Source organism: Carassius auratus, chromosome 20, assembly GCF_003368295.1.
Source record: "Carassius auratus strain Wakin chromosome 20, ASM336829v1, whole genome shotgun sequence".
NCBI lineage: Eukaryota > Metazoa > Chordata > Actinopteri > Cypriniformes > Cyprinidae > Carassius > Carassius auratus.
In genome coordinates, this window is record NC_039262.1 from 15,208,812 (window position 1) to 15,227,447 (window position 18,636).

At 36.1% G+C, this 18,636-nt stretch overlaps 1 protein-coding gene across 2 annotated transcripts; it reads left to right on the top strand.

The window, feature by feature from the left end:
* Positions 1-3,795: 3,795 nt before the first annotated feature.
* Positions 3,796-16,077, top strand: si:dkeyp-72h1.1 (protein LBH). 2 transcript variants are annotated; one of them, XM_026195131.1, is made up of 4 exons: positions 3,796-3,982; positions 10,163-10,272; positions 13,803-13,968; positions 15,091-16,077. In XM_026195131.1, exons 2-4 carry the CDS (start codon positions 10,186-10,188, stop codon positions 15,141-15,143), a joined length of 306 nt encoding a protein of 101 aa, XP_026050916.1. In that variant the 5' UTR covers positions 3,796-3,982; positions 10,163-10,185; the 3' UTR covers positions 15,144-16,077. The 2 variants fall into 2 exon arrangements, with proteins under 2 accessions (XP_026050916.1, XP_026050917.1); XM_026195132.1 differs by lacking the exon at positions 3,796-3,982 and adding an exon at positions 4,686-4,755.
* The last annotated feature ends 2,559 nt before the right edge of the window (positions 16,078-18,636 follow it).

The following is an 18,636-nucleotide window of genomic DNA, read 5'->3' on the forward strand; positions in this document are numbered from 1 at the left end:
AGAAAAAAGAAATAGCTAGGGTAGTCTAAAAAGTTACTTTATCAACAAAATTACCAAGTTGGCAGCACTGCAGACATTCAATATCACTTAAAATATGATTCCTTTAGAGATGTCTTTCAGAGTCCTTGTTTTATTAAATTAATTGAAATTATAATATTTAATATTTTCCACATTTTAGAATATTAAAAAATTTAATTTCTTCAATTGAACAATTGCTTTTTGAACAGTACTGGAGGAATTTATGTAAGCTGTAACCTTAAGCTCTTGTGGACTTCATTATCCAGTGCAACTCATTCTTTTCAAACAAGTTTTAGATTTATAATGACATTCATTTGGCTTAAGCTTAAATGCTTGAAATTAGTTTCTAGTCTTTAGATCAAAGTATTAACACCACACAAAATACAGTGAATTCAGTAAAGTGCTTTTAAATGTTTGACTGGTCTAATGTATGTAGTGCTTTATGAAAATGATGCAGAGTGAATAATTATTCCAATTTTATAATTTGTTTTAAAGCCGAGTGCACACTATCAGTAAGATTTAAATTCATACTTGAATCAAACTTAACATTGCGGCCTGATGTTAGAGATATCTCTTCAGCCAGAGGACATCAGGATATTGAAAGAAATTTCAGTTAATTTCTTATTTTCCTCAGAGAAGCTTTCAATCTGAGACTTCCTCAAAAGCTGAGAGAGAGTAGGCAGATGCATGAAGTGCTAATTGGTTGAATGAACAGAGAATGTCAGAAAACAGGCCTGAAGTGAATTTATACGAGATGGCAAAATTACCGAAAGGTCAGTCTATTACACTCCTCCACACACGCAGAGTTCAGAGCTCTTCATTCAAAGAGACACAGCAGTTTTATAAAGTGAAGAGGTAAGAAGAGGAGAGGGGGAGCTCTACATTTCAATTACACTGCTAGTCGGCAAAGTCTGCAAGTCGGTTTCTCGGTCCTGAGCCTGAACCTCTTGAACTCTCTGTGGAAATTGCATTTCAGTTTGCATCTGATGTGAGACTAAAGAAACTAGTCTGGTCTTTTTAATGAAAAATAAATGTCAGCACATACAGTGGCTCAAGTATCTGAATACTTAAAACTGAATGTCTAGAGAGATAAATCACTAGCACAATTCTGAAGCAAAAAGCAAATCCTGTCCAATCTTAGATCAACATTTTTCCTTGTTAATCAGTATTAAAGAAATAGTTCACCCAAACATAAAGATTTGCTGAAAATACTCACACTCAGGCCAAGATGAGTTTGTTTCTTCGTCAGAATAGATTTTGAGAATTTTAGCATTACAACAAACAGCTGCACTTAATGATCTACAAGTAATCCACACCACTCCTTCAAGGTGTTTTAAGTTTAAACTACAATTCATGTCCCCTGTCTATAATATTGGTTTCTTAGAGCTGACAGTTTAAAGTTGTTTAAATGCTGCAATGATGGATTTGTTTCTTACAAACTTAGTTTTTCACTCCACAAGTTGTGTAATTGACTAATGTGTGTATTACTTGTGGATATGTTTTTATCAGCTGTCTGGACTCTCTTTCTGACGGCACCCATTCACTGCAAAGGATCCATTATTGGTGAGCAAGTGATGTAATTTAATGAAGCACTCATCTTAACCTTGGATGGAATGAAGCTGATTAAAATTTCACAAAATGTAAATTTTTGGGTGCACTCTTCATATAGGGTCGACTTCATACACTGACTAAAAATCATATTAACACCAATCACTTTAATTGTGAAAAGTGAAAAGTGATATTAGTTCTGTTTCAAGTTGAAAATGTGTTGATATATTTTTAAAACACAACATTTTTGGTAATCATCAAAAAAACAAAACCAAATATTTTCTTATCTTTGACGCAGTAATACATGATTATTCCACTGAACTGACACTGACTCTGTGTTTAAAAATTAACATGCACAGAGGTATATGTGTCAAAATGGATACCTTTCCTTGTCAAGTTACAGAGCCACTGGAAAAATCTGCCTGCCAAGACACTGAGGTCTGGGTTTTGCTGGATCCGGTTGTGAGATGATCTCTATATGAACGACAGCATCTCCTTTCACTCATTACTTGCTGTGCCTGTGACATCATCATCAGAATCAGGGCTGAGCCAATAGGAGGGTGAGATCCTGTAACCTCTGACTTTCGACTTCTCGCCCTGTTTTCCATCACGCTGTGCGTTCCATCACACTGTGTAATTTGACACAGAAATGTCAGTGTAAGATACCAGCCTAATAGTTAAGAGATTGAGTGAACTCCACAGGTCGTGACTTTTTACATCACAATCACCTGCAAACTTATACTTATACAGCAAACTACTAAAAATACTACAAACTACTAAATAGCCCAGACATTGCATCTCTCACAGTCAATTCTCACATAAATGACAGTTATATCTTGCTGATAAGGGTTTATTTATTTATTTATTTTTTTAAAGTATACATTCTATTATGGTCTGGTTAGCCTGCAATTCTAACTAATAACCATTATGGTGCTAAATATACATAGTATTTGACTACTTATGTTCAACAGTACAATCATGTAGATTAATGACTGAGAAGATAAAACAAGAAAAAGTATCATGATAAGACGACGTTTTGAATTTGGCAGCTGTGGTCATTTAAGGCCAGTTAACTTGATTCTTATCCTTTTTTAAGTACTTATTCACAATTTGTCATTCTCCATGTGTTTTAGTCTTACTAGAAATGTCCATTAAATTACCGGATAATGTCCTGGCAGAATTTCTTTTTCTTTTCTTTTTTTTTTATCAGAATTCCAGATTTCATTAACAATTTTAACTGAATTCAAGAGACAGAAGAGATTTTTGTTTGTTAAGGCAAATTTGATGTGCACAATTTGTAATGCAACCTATGTTGTGATCATATAACCCCCCTGAAACTGTTAAACATTAAAGTGATAGTTCACCCAAAAATGAAAATTCTGTCATTATACTCTTCCAAACACATAAGACCTTTCATTCATCTTTAAAATACAAATTAAGATATTTTTGATGGAATCTGGAAGCTCTCTGACCCTCCCATAGACAGCAAGGGTCCTTACACGATCAAGGTCCTACAATTCTCGTAACTTCATAAAATTACAGTAGGATCCCTGATTTTACCAATCTTCTTGCTAGGTTTCTGGACCTTGATCATGTAAGGACCCTTACTGTCAATAGGAGGATAAGAGAGCTCTCAGATTCCATCAGAAATATCTAAACTTGTGTTCTGAAGATGAACGAAGGTCTTACATGTTTGGAACAACATGAGGGTGATTAATGACAAAATTTTCATTTTTGGGTGAACTAACCCTTTAAATTCATCAACAGTTAATTTTATAGATGTTAGATTTCTGAATTAAATGATTTAGAAACGAAGTCCTGTTTGTCCACTTTCAGTGAAGCATTGCTTTTGGGTCGGTGTTTTGACTAATATAAAATTGTAAGGAGAAATTCCATTAGAATTTAATTACAGTACAAATTCTCAATTTATAATATTGAAAAACTATTCTATAAAAATAATATTTTACTTGATCTATGTCTCTTATTAATAAATGTATTAATAATTGTGTAAATAGAAACAGTTAATTTAACACATTTACAGTATGCTATATTTTAATACTGTTTTGTATAAGTAGTTTACAGTGCTGATAACATGATTGAAACATACTATATTATTATTATAAAATGCATGGTTTATAATAAATCTTTGCGCTAAACTATTTGCATCTAAAAACCATCGAGAAGAGAGGTGTGTCGCTGTCTCTCTCTCTCACAAACACACACACACAGTCGTGCTCTTGTGACTCGGGTGAGTGCGCATGAAATTACAGTCGCTCTCTGAAGTAACAGTAGCAGGGCTCCAGTCTGCGAGAATCTGACTCGAGTCTAGCACTCACTCACTCACTCACTCACATCTTCTGGAGAGAGCAGCAGTCACGAGCTTTACGCGGAGAGACAGCACTTCCGACGGCTACAGGTATGGGCACTTTACACACCAGCCGTGCAAATTCCGTGATCAGTGCGCGCTAGAGTTTGAAGCAAGCTGCCTGAGGCACACTGAGAGGATTCATCAGCATTTAGTGCACGGAGTGTCAGATATTGTCATGCTTTTGAGAAAGATGCATCGCATTGCAACTGGTTAAGTAAGTTCGAATAGGTTTATCGCATGTAAATTAGACTCCAAGTTTCTGGCAATAAGGCAAAATTTTAGAAAATAAAACGGAAATTCAAGATTACTCCGATTACTAGATTTTTTGATGCCGTGACCAATTATGTGCAATAATTAAAATAACAGTCAAGTGTAGAATAGCCTACTATTCCTATTTCTGTTACCATTAGCATTATTTAAGTTCTTATTAAAGTATTACATCATTTAGATTTTAAAGGAATAGTTCTGTCATTTACTCACCCTCATGCCTTCCTAAACTCATTCTTTCTCCCGTGCTACGTAAATTATTTCTGAAATGTAACCTGGCACTGATTAGGCTACAAGTTACAGGAGTATCCCTGAAATCAGTAACATAATCTTTGTACCTGACACTTTTTAGGTAGCCTAATCTTAACTAATTATTTGTTGGAAAAAGTGATATAACAACAACGAATAGTTCCGGTCTGCATGCTGATTGGTCAATACCTGTGCAGGATATCACTGCGCTTCACCCATAGTGGATCGTTATTTTGTTGCATAACAACCTTCTGATGATACGCGAGGGGCTATATTCTGGCGGAGGAATTGGATTCATAGAAAAGGTAGGCTAATACGAGTAAAAAAAATAGTAAAATACATATAACGGTGTTATTAATATTTTTATATTTTAAATAACATTAAAAGATACTCTAGCCCTACTATAGCCAAATTTGTGCATAACAATACTCTTTCAGAAAACTAGTTAAGATAATAAATTAGAATTAAGCTATTTAAGTTATAATAAGAAATAATAACTTGAAGGTCAGTACATTTTGTCAGACGTTACATTTGTAGGTGAAAAAGAAAACGTGAAGCTCATTTTATAGCTACATTATGCAATTCTTAGAGGCAGATAAGCAGATTTATAATGTCTTTTTAATGTTTGATCATTTCTATTGGCAGTTTTCTAGCAATGGCTTTTCAGCGCTTTATTCATGGGTCTATTTTTCCAATTTTGCATGTGATGGTATGTTTTTGTTCAACATAATGACTTGTTTTGCAGTCATGCTCTGGCTTTTGCTGTTGTATTGTTCTCAGCAGTCAATAATTATAAAGATAGCATGTTTTGAAGTGTGTTTTGCACACGGTTTGTGATGGTAACATGTAGTTATGAGAGTTTTGCTATTGCTTCATGCTGACCGCATGTAGCCACCAGTCAGTTCAGTATCGGTCATTTGCCTAGATTTGAGTAAGATTTTCCATGTCACCAGGAAGGGGGTGAGGTCTGTCGTTGCACCCAGTCATATTAAATTATTCAGATACCATCTCTATTTTTCACTGAAACACAGAGCCATGCACAGCGTGACACCTTTAAATGGTAGAAAAGTAGAAAATAGCATTTGTAATGAACCACCATGCTCTCCACCAGGAGTTTACTGAGCATGGGTTTCTTTAAAATAACAGATACTCAAAAGTGCAATGGCCAACAATAACACCTGCACTGTTTTTCAGGGTTGCCCGTCTGAAAATATTTTGATGAGCAAATGTAGTCTTTGTGTGGCCGCCTACAAAGCCAGTCTTCCACAGTGCTTTGTCTCTCTATAAATGGCACCAAGCACACGCACAGCCCTTTGATCCCTCACTCAAGCCCCTTTTGTCTTTGCCACTCACTTTCACCAATGAAAGCCTGTATGCTAACAAGGGTCTGGGGAGTGAGCTGTATTTGTGCTGGTCACCGTCAACATAATAGCGACTAGCGAGCATGAATAATCAGTCCATTTCCAACCAACATTAAAGGCAGAGAACATAAACCGCTTAGTTTCTTTATCTGCCTGCCATCCAGCATCTGTGTGCTGCTAATTAATCTGAATGGCGCTTTTAGTAAAAAAAAGTTTTGGGGAAGATTTTTCATGGTCTGTCTTTGAACTGCTGTGATCTTTGATGGCAGTGTGTAAGATTGTAGCTTGTGGGTCTGTTTTTTAGTGCGTATAGGTGTCGTTCTTTTGTTCAAATGGTTTAGTTCTTCATCGTTTCATTTGTACCGTCCTTTAATCATTTTCTTTTATAGTACTGCATATTTCTACTTTCTTTCATCTGCTCACCCCCCAGTTTTTCCGGTGTATCCCTCGTCCTTTGATGCAGTTGAGCCATCCAGTTCCCAAATGGTATCAAGGGTAAACTACAATGATAATGACAGTATGATATCCTGTCTACCAAGACCTTTGGTTTCAAAAACATCTTTAAAGTGGCTGTTCTGTAGTAAATGACTCTCTCATTTTACCTGTCACCTGTCTTTAGAGCTTTTCTGTTTCTCACTACATCAAAGCATAAGAAGCGTCATTGTGGTCTCTTCATAGCCTTATCTCAGATCAGCTAAACCTGGATACTGGTTTTATCCATGCAAATGATCAGGTGATAATATGCATTCAGATGAATTAAATCATCAGATTAAAAAAAGCAGTTTTGTTGTGTGAATGTGCAGTGTAGTGAATGAGCAGCATTTGTATGCATGAATGCAAGCATGTATGCCTTTTATGCAGTATATAATAATAATGCTACAACTAAATTCCAAAATCCGATTCTTTATCAAACAAATACCATGTGTTGTAATACACGTTTTCACGGTAAAGGGCCGTATTAGTCACCCAGCCTTCATCATCACAGAGCACGGTGTGCATATGTGGCAAGCGGAGGGCTGAGGAATCAGCCTTCAGGACCACCAGCTGCTCCACGTCACATTAGACAGATCATGCGGCAGATAGATTATGCAAGCCAACCGTACTCATGTGAGCTTCATGTAAATGTATCCAGTCTGTCCTGTGTATTATTTAAGCAGTATCGCACGAGTGAGAGTGTTGGCTTAATACTGCTCAATAAAGTATACTCAGTATCTTACATTTTAGGGTACATTTATGTGACAACGATGTACTAAAAGCATTTTGCGTTTTTAAAAAGTTTAGTGTACAGTCAACAATGTTGTTAAATTGACCCCCTTAGATGCAGCATTGACAGTTACTTTAGCCATTTTTGTTTCATCAATCAAAATGTTTTCCCAAACAAAGCTTCTTTGAGCAAAACACACTGGTTTTTTTTTTTTTGCTCCTGAATAAAAGTGTTTTTGAACAAATTGTTTGACTCATTAATAAAGACAGCTAGTTGTTTCATTCCTAAATGAATCAGTGTTTCACAGAAATCATTTGAGTGAATGATAAATGGCTTACTCATAAATACATTGTCTTGTCGCCATCTACTGGCATATTGATGTAACCTGTAGAAAGAATCAATGAAAAATCCCCACTACAGTGAGTCCATAAAGTGTCATTGTTAAAAAACTCAATTTAAACTATTGAATAAAGCTTAAATATATAAATAATTTAAAGTTACATATGAAGGTAAAATAATGCCTAAAAGATTTGCATACACAGGGTAAAAGTTGTGGAAGTGTAGAAAACACTGTAAGTGTAAATTAACCTTGCATGTGCAAGCAAAGCTTTGTAAAGGTGTAAATCGCATTCAAGGTAAGAAAAAATGATGTGCAGCATTTTACTGTTAATTGTTAGTGTAATTAATTTATTATGAAACTGCAGCTTCTTGCTAACGCAAAATAAATATGATCTGCATTCTTCTGACTTCCATTTTTCCACGCTTGCACTTTTGGCAAGTTGTTTTTCGCTAAAATACGGTCAAAAGTACTGCAAGCCTGTGAATAGTGATTTGCAAGTGAAAACAATAGTTTATAGCAGTACCATTCAATTAATTTCATCTGAGGGCCGGATTATAGAATCGAAAATTTGAAGGGGGCCAAGGGGGTTGAGGGCCATCCCAATCTCTTTAAAAAAATTAATCGTTAATCTTGCAGAGACGGCGAGCTTGAGCGGGGAGTTCTTTGGCGTGAGTGAGCAGGAGTAAGTATTCTGGTTAATTATTTTGTATAGTATTTTAAAATGTGACGCCAGTATGCCATATTTAGTTAATTGCCTGCGAGCTTCTCCTCCTGTCTGTACGGTAATTTCTCTACTGTGCGACAGAGAGTCGAGTGGTTATGACGCAATCGTTAGCCTATTTTTACAAAAACTGTTTCTATGGATAAATGTCGTGTTATTGAGTCGCTTAATTGCGCGGATATGAAAAACGACCTCCGGCAACAGTGTTAAAGTAGCCCATTTCCGCGGAAAAACCGCTGACTTGACAACATTGCGTCTTTTCCTTTTCTGGCCCGGGCCAGTATTGCTGCCTAGTGGACAAACTGACTTAGTGCAAACACAATTCAAGACATATATGCAATCTGCACATGCTCTTCTGGGCCGGATGAAGATGATTGGCGGGCTACCAATTGAATAGCCCTGGTTTAAAAAACTGCAGAATGGATTGACTGCAAAGAAGCAATCTTTATGCGTAAAAACAAAAAAAAAAACACTGTTGTAAAATGTCTTAAGCATGTGGGGCAAAATGTTTGATTTGCTTACTCTTTCAAGCGTGAGAGGGAGGGCGGTCCACCACCTTCTTGTAGCCAATCAAATGAGGCTCTCACTGACTCTCCATTTACTCTTATCTGATTGGTTCAATAAGTACATCACATGCCAAAACATTAATCTTCATTTAGTTCAGGATTGTTTTTCATGCCAGAATGGTACTCTTAACATGCATATACACTAAAAATAAATAAACAATTACACTTATGAGTAAACGTAAAATACTGCAAATAATTTTTTCTTGTGCTTAAAATGCGATTTACACCTTTACAAAGCTTCTCTTATGCATGCAAATTTTATTTATGCTTACAGTCTTATGTACACTTCCACAACTATTATCTTTTATTTGCAAATTTAGGCATTATTTTACCTTCATACTGCAAATCTTTTTTTCTTACACTTGAAACGTGATTTACACTAATTTACAGATATTTTCTTGCTGAATGCAAAATTAATTTATGCTTGCTATCTTATGTACACTTTCACAAATAGTACCCTGAAAATCTTTAAGGCATTATTTTATCTCCATAAACTTACTAAAACTGAAATAAAAATGTAATTAAAGCTAAAATAATAAATATTTTAAAACATACAACAAAAATTATATATAACAATATATAGACAAAAACTAATAAAAATGGCATAATGACACAACAAATTACCTTAAACTAAATTTAGAATTAAAGCATAAAAATATATATAAAAAAGAAAAGCTAATTCATACAATTAATAAATAGTATAGTAGTATATAAATACTAAATAACACTGTCTGGAATGCTGCTCTACCAGATTTAAGGATATGAATGTTCTTGTATAGATTGTTATACTGTAAAAAAAAAAAAATTGTCAGATAACTTCATAATGTACTGTATGTGCTTACATCTTCATTAACTGATTTTACTGAAGTCAGAGATATCATTTAATATGTCTGAACCAACTTACAACTTAGGTTACACACCAACAAAAGTTATATTTAAGATTGATATTATGTATAAGATATTATGTTGTTGCAGTGTTAGATGTGTAAAGTGACATTTGTTCAGGTTTACCTTAAGAATTAAATATTTATTGGTTCTTTAATCATAAGGAACGCTGTTTATCTGAGTTTTTAATATGGGAACAAAATTTCATAATCTTTTCAAATTTCATATACTTCACACAACTGCATGCTCTGCACCATTTAATTTTCATCTCCTAGATGAATTTTGCATTTAGAATGAATTGGAGAACTGCCTTGATATTATTGGGACCCACTGAATGTATCCTCGCTCTTGATTTTAGCTGATGAGTGTGAAAGTAATTTCCTTCGAAAATGGGGGAAGAGCTGATTTGAATAACAAACTATGTAAAGACTTGCTCTGCATAAAATCATGGTAGGTGTGCATGGATTGGCTGGATGGTTTTGGCAGGATCTTTCATAGATGAGAAAATAACCCAGCTGTGGTTATTGCAGGTGGCTCATCTGAATTAGTCTCTCCCACATTCATTGGCAAATGAGTGGACCGAGCAACGCTGTGACTATCAGATTGTAAATGCACTTCCTCCTGACTTGTTGTAGGTTTAATTGTGTCACTGGGCAGCATGACGGAGGTGATGAACAGCTGTGACTCTGCGGTGGGAGACTTCAGCGTGAGCGGCGCATCTGAGGAGCAGAACATCTCTTTACAGGTGGGTTGTGCTTCACTCGGTCAGCTGGCTGGATGCTGTCTTGAAATTCATATCAGTGATTTATTCAAGAGGAACGAGGCTAATGAAACACTAAAACAATTAAAAGATTATATATATATATATATATATATATATATATATATATATATATATATATATATATATATATATATAACAGTCGCTTGTCATTTCGAGAGTAATACAGGGATTTAATACAGATAATGATCATCTGAATACATGAAATTGCTATTTGCCAAAAAAAAGAGAGAAAGAAAGAAAAAGGGAATGCATGGACATGAAATATTATTCAAATATTGTTTGTTTGTTTTTTATGAATTTGTATGTAATAGTTTATTTCAAATATTATAGAAACAACAACATATTTAAAGCTACAAAGTAACATGCCTACTTCTAGTTTAACTTCTCACTTATCCAGTTTTAAAATGTTATGATTCACTGTTCTTGACATTGCTTGGCGATGTTTTCATTTTCTAGGTGTTCATAACAAGAATGATAACTATTAACTGGGTCAGATTTGAGGATCCCTGCTTGAGGTGGGGTGGTCACCCCTTGGGAGAAATCACCACGCACCACTCCAGCATTTTATATAGAAAATGAATCAAAGAGCAAAGCAATGAAATGTGAACGATCCCCTATCAGTTTTATTACCTTTTGTCCATTATAGTTGTAATATGTAATATTTTGTCATCCTTCTTGTTGACTGTCCATTAAAGGTGCCATCTGTCATGTCTGGCAAAAAAAATCAAGTCATACTCCACATTCCATACCAGATGGGGGCAGTATGCCTCAATAAAGTGAATTGGTCTACTCTAGAGTAACAAACGAGAAACGGCATAGTCTCTATGCTCCGCCCCTACCTTCACAACAACACTACAGCCATAGCCGAAGCCTAAGAGGACGTTTTGCCTCCAGAGGAACGTGGGGTGATGTCAAGTGATATTAAAACATGACATCTTCAAGCTACTCCCTTTCACCTTTACCAGTCAATATGTTCCTATTCGTTTTGTTCATATTACATTTTGAGTTATTATTATTTGAATTAAATTAATTTGACAGACAGCATTCTGTCAACATCATTGGTAAACATCAGACAGCTGATCAAAGCTAGCGGCAACCAACGTAACCAGAGCTGCCAACTCTCAAGCATTCACCGTGAGACACACGCAATTGACTCTTTTCACACGCTGTTCTCACTAGGCTACTACCTTAAAGTAATGAGTAATTTCTTATGACTTCCTATGATAAGCAAGCATACTAAATCACATAATATTTAAGTTTCCATTCTGTTTTATTTCAGACCTTAAATAACACATGGCTCAAACTTACAAAACATTGATTCAAACAAGTTCTCTAGCTTTACAAAAGGAATATTCAACAACTTCTGTAAAAATGAATACAAATAAAATATACACACAAATATACAAATGCTGTTTTACAGGAATTGCAAAGTGCAATCTCTTACTGCAACATAAATTATTTTACATACTACTAATATACTTACAACTGTAAGGTTTTGGTACTATTCTGTAACAAAAAAGTACAATCTTACAACTGTAGAGGAGCATCAACTTCTGAATGAAACTACAACAGTCCACTGTGAAAATGAAAACTAACTGCGTAGCCTTTAACACTGGCCTATCATTCGCCATCCTCATCCTCATCCCTCTCTCAAAATAATTTGCCCCCACGGTCATGTAACTCACCGGGTAACTGCTTCGCGCGGTCTTTTGCGTTTATTTTTGTTGGCAGATGAGAATGATTTGCATCCTTCACCCTGGTTTCACCACGGGCTTCACAGATGATGTTCACGTCGCGCAATTACGTCACTTCATAAGGTTCCCATTGGAAAATAATGGCGATTTACTTGTGTGAAGTAAACGCAACATTTTTCAACTTTCTGCTAAGATAAATGTGACGCTGTCTTCCCTGAACTGAAATGAAGTAGTGGGTTGTACCTTCCACACGATTGACATCAGGTTCAAGTACACGCCCACAAGCCGTGCGAGTTATTCGTGTATTGCAGGTTGGCTGGTGGTTATGTTGCCCGCATACCGCCTCCCATGGCCGAAACTGGTATTACGACACCTGTCGGGCCAGGGCTAATAATGCTAATGCTAATTAAGGTTGATATCTCTGCAGCACTATAACTTGACATTTTTTTAATGACATCATCGCCCTTATTTCTTCTCATTCTTTTGATGCGTGTAGGTCATGTTATGGATATTTTTACCTCAATTTTTGCATATGGCACCTTTAAGGGGCATTTTCCAAAACTATTTGAGCACTCAGTGCCAAAACTGACCAATCAAATTCGACTAGAGGGCAGGGTAAGGATAGGTTACATTTTAAGTGAAAGTCACACATGCATGCTGAGTGATTTTCTGGTTACCTGATGGATGACTGCATTGGGTCTCCTCCATGATCTATTTGGAGCTTTTCCTCCATCATTTCAGCCTGATTGGAGTCCGTTTCATTTTGCTCACATCGCTACGAAAACCCAATCAGATGCCTGCTCGTTCATACAGCCTGCCGGATGAATTCAGATTCCTCTCAGACACTCAAGAGAGACTTGAAAGGTCACAATCTTTTCAAGGAACGATCATCAGTAACATTTCTTTACAACAGGATGAGCAGTGTCATTATATGCTAGCTGACTGAACCCTGTCTGAATCTGTCATTCACCCTGTCATGCATGCTCTTTCTGTGCTTTTTAAACCTACATGCAGTGCACACCCTTTTCTGCTGTTGGCGGTACAGATGCTTTTAGAAAATGCATGTCTCACTTGATAGCCCACATGTTGTAAACACACGGACACACTCAAGATGCTCTTGTTCACACTTCAGTGCAATTGTGGAGAAATAATCATACACAACGTGAGTCACATCCTGCTCTCATGAACTCTAAACAAGGCAACAGGACTCACACAAGAAGTGAGGTGAATGCCAAACACATCATTAATAAAACCCCATCAAGGAGTTTTTGATGGAGCCGCTGGAGGGGAGCTTTTGTAAACATATATTTACTCACAAGTGATTGCACACAAGAATAATACTAGTAGTAATTATCTCTGATTTCTTATAATGGAAATGCACTAAAATTTTCAAGTAGGCTTTAGTGCTGAATGCTTCCAAGTTTAAAACAGACTGACCTGACAACAGCATGCCTTAAAAATTCTTTTTAATTGGCATTTTTGTTTTCCAGTAAATAATTCTAAGCATAGTAAAAACATATGATAAATGTATCATGACATATTTAATTTTTCTTTACTTTTTTGTGTTAAGCACAAATCAAACAAAGTTTTGTGAGGTAAAATGCTAAAATTAAAACTACTACTTCCAATTTTTATGGTTTGATGAGGTCCTTAGATCTTTAATGGATGAAGTCAAGGTCAAATCATGCTGTAACTTGAAAGCTGTCAGGGCATTTTGAGAACTTTTCAGACTTTAAGGTACATTTTAGCTCACCGAATTGTCATGTACTGTGACCTGTCTTGACCCCTGTGTTACAGATCTTCCCAGACTCCCATGAACGGATCCCAAAGCTTTCCAAACGCTTGCCGTCCATCGTGGTTGAACCCACTGAGAGCGGTGAGGTGGAGAGCGGGGAACTGCGCTGGCCTCCTGATGATCTGAGCCCTACAGACGACCCCAGAGACAAACAGGCCCAGGCTGCAAGTAAGTTCATGTCAGCCATTATAAGAAGTTTACTGTTATTCTCTTTAACAACATAATTAATTTGTTTTTCTAAAAATATTATCTTTAATTTTTCCTATAGCTACTACTTGTCTTTATTCTCAAAACACTGGCTTACTATCATCATGTCTTTATTTTTGCAATGCTATTTTTTAGATCTTTTAAATTAGATTTAGATTTAGTTCATTTTAAATGACAGAAACTTTGTCATACTTTATGCAATACTCAAAACGTTTAAATGAATTTATGCACAACACCGAAAAAACGTTAACCTAAAAATGTTAACATCTAAGTTAGCTGGTTTTATTCTTTACTCTGGTTTTATATCACTGAATCCACCTAAATGCTAACAAACAAAACGTTTTTGATGGGGATAAATTGGGTAGGAATAGCTCTGATAACAGATGCAAGTTACTTTTTAAAGTGTACAGTTACATTTTTTTACATTTTTTTTGTAAGTATCTTATGCTCATCAAGGCTGCATTTCTTTGATCAAAATGTAAATATTATTACAATAAAATTTAAATTGTAATATATCTTAAAATGCAATTTATTCCTTTGAAGGCAAAGCCGACTTTTCGCATCATTACTCCTTTCTTGAGCGTCACATGATCCTTCAGAACTCAATCTAATATGCTGATTTGATGCTAAAGAAACACTTCTTATCAATGCTGTTGTTACTGCTTATTATTTTTATGGAAACCATAATACATTTTAAAGGATTCTTTGATAAATAGAAAACTCTAAAGAACAGCATTTATCTTAAACAGAATTTTTACTGTCAATATATATTTTTTGGTGTGTTTTTTACTGCATTTTGATCAATGTAATGTGCCCATGCTGACTAAATGTATTAATTTCTTTAATAAATAAATAAATAAACCTTATTGACCTGAAACTTTGGAATGGTAGTGTCCATAAAAATGTTGGACAATTTATTATTTCATTTCAAATACAGTTTAAACCATTTTTTTATTGATTTTTATTGCTTATAGAGTGGTTATTTTACCCCTTAGTCAATTTCAGTCTTGTAGCATCAGATGCAATGCATTTAAGGAAAGCCTATTTATGGGATGTTTGATTAGATTGTGTTTTGTATTTCAGTTGACAAGCTCACAGAGGACAGCCAAGAGGCCGCAGCAGGGATGGAAAACTAATGGGCGATGGTTGGCACCAATCCAGCCAATCACTGTGAATGTCTTCATTATGGACAGGAGTGACCGGGAGACTCCACCAGTTAGGTCTGCCTATCATCCACACTAGAGCCGCCCACCTGCTGACCTCCACTCCCCTAGGTGGAGCCGAGGCCTGAGAGACTGTCTCAACTGAACTAGCTCATGTGCCAAACTCTAGTGGTAGTCAGCTGCTGTGATTGAGTTGTAAATGATCTCCAATAACACCGTGATACCCATTAGAAGTCACCTATGCCTGCTAAATTATAAATTGGCTTTCATTTATGTATTGAATTGCTTTCGACCAAAGTCTTTCATTCCTTCAATTAAAAGAACATAGCTTCAGGATGTTAATTTGATGTATTATATCAGCACACATTAAGTGAAAATGGATTTCAGATAATATGTAAACGATCTACAGTGCAATATGGCTCTTAGTGTAGATTTCAAACTCTACGCTATGTACAGTAGATCTCAGTTTGTTTTCATGCCCCGCACACTACTAATAGGGGTTTCTTTTTAACACACTTTCCAAATTTGCACATATTCCTTGCAACTTGCATTTATTCTCTGTTATTCATCACTGCTGCTTATTTATTAGTGTTCATCAGAGCTGCTGTAAATGTAGCTTTCTTTGCCTTAGACATTTATTTGTAATGACATTATATGTACGTCATAATTTGAATGAAGTTACTGTTTGTATATATGTTCAGACGGTCGTTATTCCACCCATCACATGTATCTGTCACCTTCCCAAGGCGAAAATCTTTGGTCCTTCAAAGTCTGTTGAATATCACTGTATTCTGTTAAAAATCTACTGCTCATTTGATGTTTGAGTATTGGTCTTAAAATATTAATAATCTGTCTGAGAATGGGAACGAATGCAACTTATCACTTAGCATTAAAGGCAGTTATTTCTACATCCATGCTCTGTTGATTCATCAAATGAATGTATGTAGGATCCAGCCTCGACACATCACTGATTTCTTGTGGGTAGATGTCAAGTACTAGCCAAAGGCACTTCTAGTTGAATATGGTGTTGTAGTTATTCTAGCTCAGCAGCATCAGCAGCTCTGAGCATTTGATGTTTTCCAGCCACAGGCAATCCTTGAGCAGGTTTAGGGGCTTCAGCAGCCCCCTCGTCTTTATTCTCAGCCCTCCTAAAACTTTTCAGATTACCTCTGTCAACTGTGGGTTCTCAGTAAAATCTGTTATAATCTTCAGCAGTAAAGCCTTAAAAACTTTTTTTTACTTCCAGGCAATAATAGCAAGTTCACATTCAGTTTTTGCCTGCATAAACTTTACTTTTTATTGTTAAAAATGATATTTGGGGGTATTTTAATTATTTGAGTTTCAGTTCATTTTAATTGTAGATATTTCTTCTGTGGAATACAAAACTCTTAGTGCCATACATGAACAAAAAAAAATCCTATAAATTGTTTTGATATATTCAGAATTGGTAAACCTCTAAGATGCACGGTGAGTTATGAAGTTGTTAATGGATATGGTTTGTTGAAAATATGTTTTTATAGGCTATATATACAATCTTGTTAAATCAATAGTTTTATATTCATCCGCCATCATTGTCATTGTCACACTGATTGTAGTTCTTTCCATCGTTAAAGCTATTAAAGGCATAAAGCCCTATTCACATCAATAACTATAAAGCCCTAAACACACTGCACAATTTTCCGGCTGTCCCAGATGAAAAAATTTATATACAGTATAGACCTATATTTAAATTGTTTGACTAACAGGTGTGGTATACTAAACATCAGAAAGTGCAGTATTCCACTGTATTGCATAGATAGGTATAATATATAACTGAATAAGTAAAAAACAAGTCTTCATGATCTCTCTCACACACACACCTGTTTACTGTACACACACAAAATTTTGCTGTTTGCATTTCTAGTACAGCCCTCGTTCTTTAGCTCATTAATGCAAATCCCTTTGCCACATGCATTGGAATATGTATCATATAGTTTTTTTTTTTTAATGAAAATGGCAACATGATAGTTTTATAAAGTGCTTCATATGTGCTTCATTTTCACTGGAGGAAACAGCTGTGGTGTGATGATGGGTGAATGCAGTGAAAAGTTAGGCTACAGCAGATGGGGAACCGACTGCTTCCCTATGGTATTTTGTAAACTGGATTTATTACAAAGAACAGAACTACAAAGATCGATAAACATACACCTTGTCCTCTATTTCTCACTCTGTGACGCAGCGATCAGCGGATTGAAAAAGAACCCGCTGAAAGACGGGGGGAGCCAGGCGGGAAGGAAGTCGACCGGAAGTTGAAGTCGGCCGCGTGCCGCCATCTTGTAGCAGAACTTCACTTGCGTTAGCATTCCCATTGACTCCCATTCATTTTGGCGTCACTTTGACAGTGAATAACTTTAAATCTGAGGCATTTAAAGACTCCATTTGTCCATTATTTATTTCTAAAGATACGCGACAATGTATAAAGGGCTCCATTACCTTCTATGTTACATTATGGCCCCGTAGAAACAGTTTTTGTAAAAATAGGCTAACGATTGCGTCATAACCACTCGACTCTCTGTCGCACAGTAGAGAAATTACCGTACAGACAGGAGGAGAAGCTCGCAGGCAATTAACTTAATATGGCGTACTGGCGTTACATTTTAAAATACTATACAAAATAATTAATTAGAATACTTACTCCTGCTCACTCACGACAAAGAACTCCCCGCTCAAGCTCGCCGTCTCTGCAAGATTAACGATGGCAGTTTGCACGCACAGCCACTAGAAGATTTACATCTGTCAAACAGGTTGCTGACGTCATCAAGCTTAGTTTGAGTCTGCGCGTCAGAAACAGAAGTGCTAAAAATAGCTAAAAATGGGCTTCACTTGTCTCAATTGAGTTCCAATGGGGTCGCTGTGTCCATTTCTTTTACTGTCTATGGGGGGAGCCAATCGAAGTCTCCCGATGTTTTCATATGAAATTTAAAGGGGACTGCAGAGGCGACCACAAATTTGTGTTCAGTTTATGGAGCTAAACGCAAAATGTAAATTTTAGCTATAGTCCCACTAAAAATGTCCTAGCGATGCCTATGGCTGGTATGATTGACACTTACTGAGCAACCAATAAAAATGCGAAATGAAATCAACACTACATTGCGCTAAAACATAAAATTGCTTACCTTTCCCAAAGGCAGAAATCCCAGGGTTTAGGAGGGACAGGACCCCCATGACTAAACTAATATGACTAAAATCCATGCTGTTTATTGTAAATAACAATGTTTTATACTTTAAATAACTTTGTAAGTAGTAAAACAATAGGCAAAATGTGTTTTAAGTTTAGAAACATTTTGTGTCTCCCCCTCCCTTGCCTCATAGTGCTTGCCTGCTTACCTCTTTAACATCACCTCAGTTGCTGAGTCTGTGGTTCTCCCACAGAAATGGACTACTTTAACACTGTTGCCGCTTTGTTTACAGACATTTTTCTAATTAT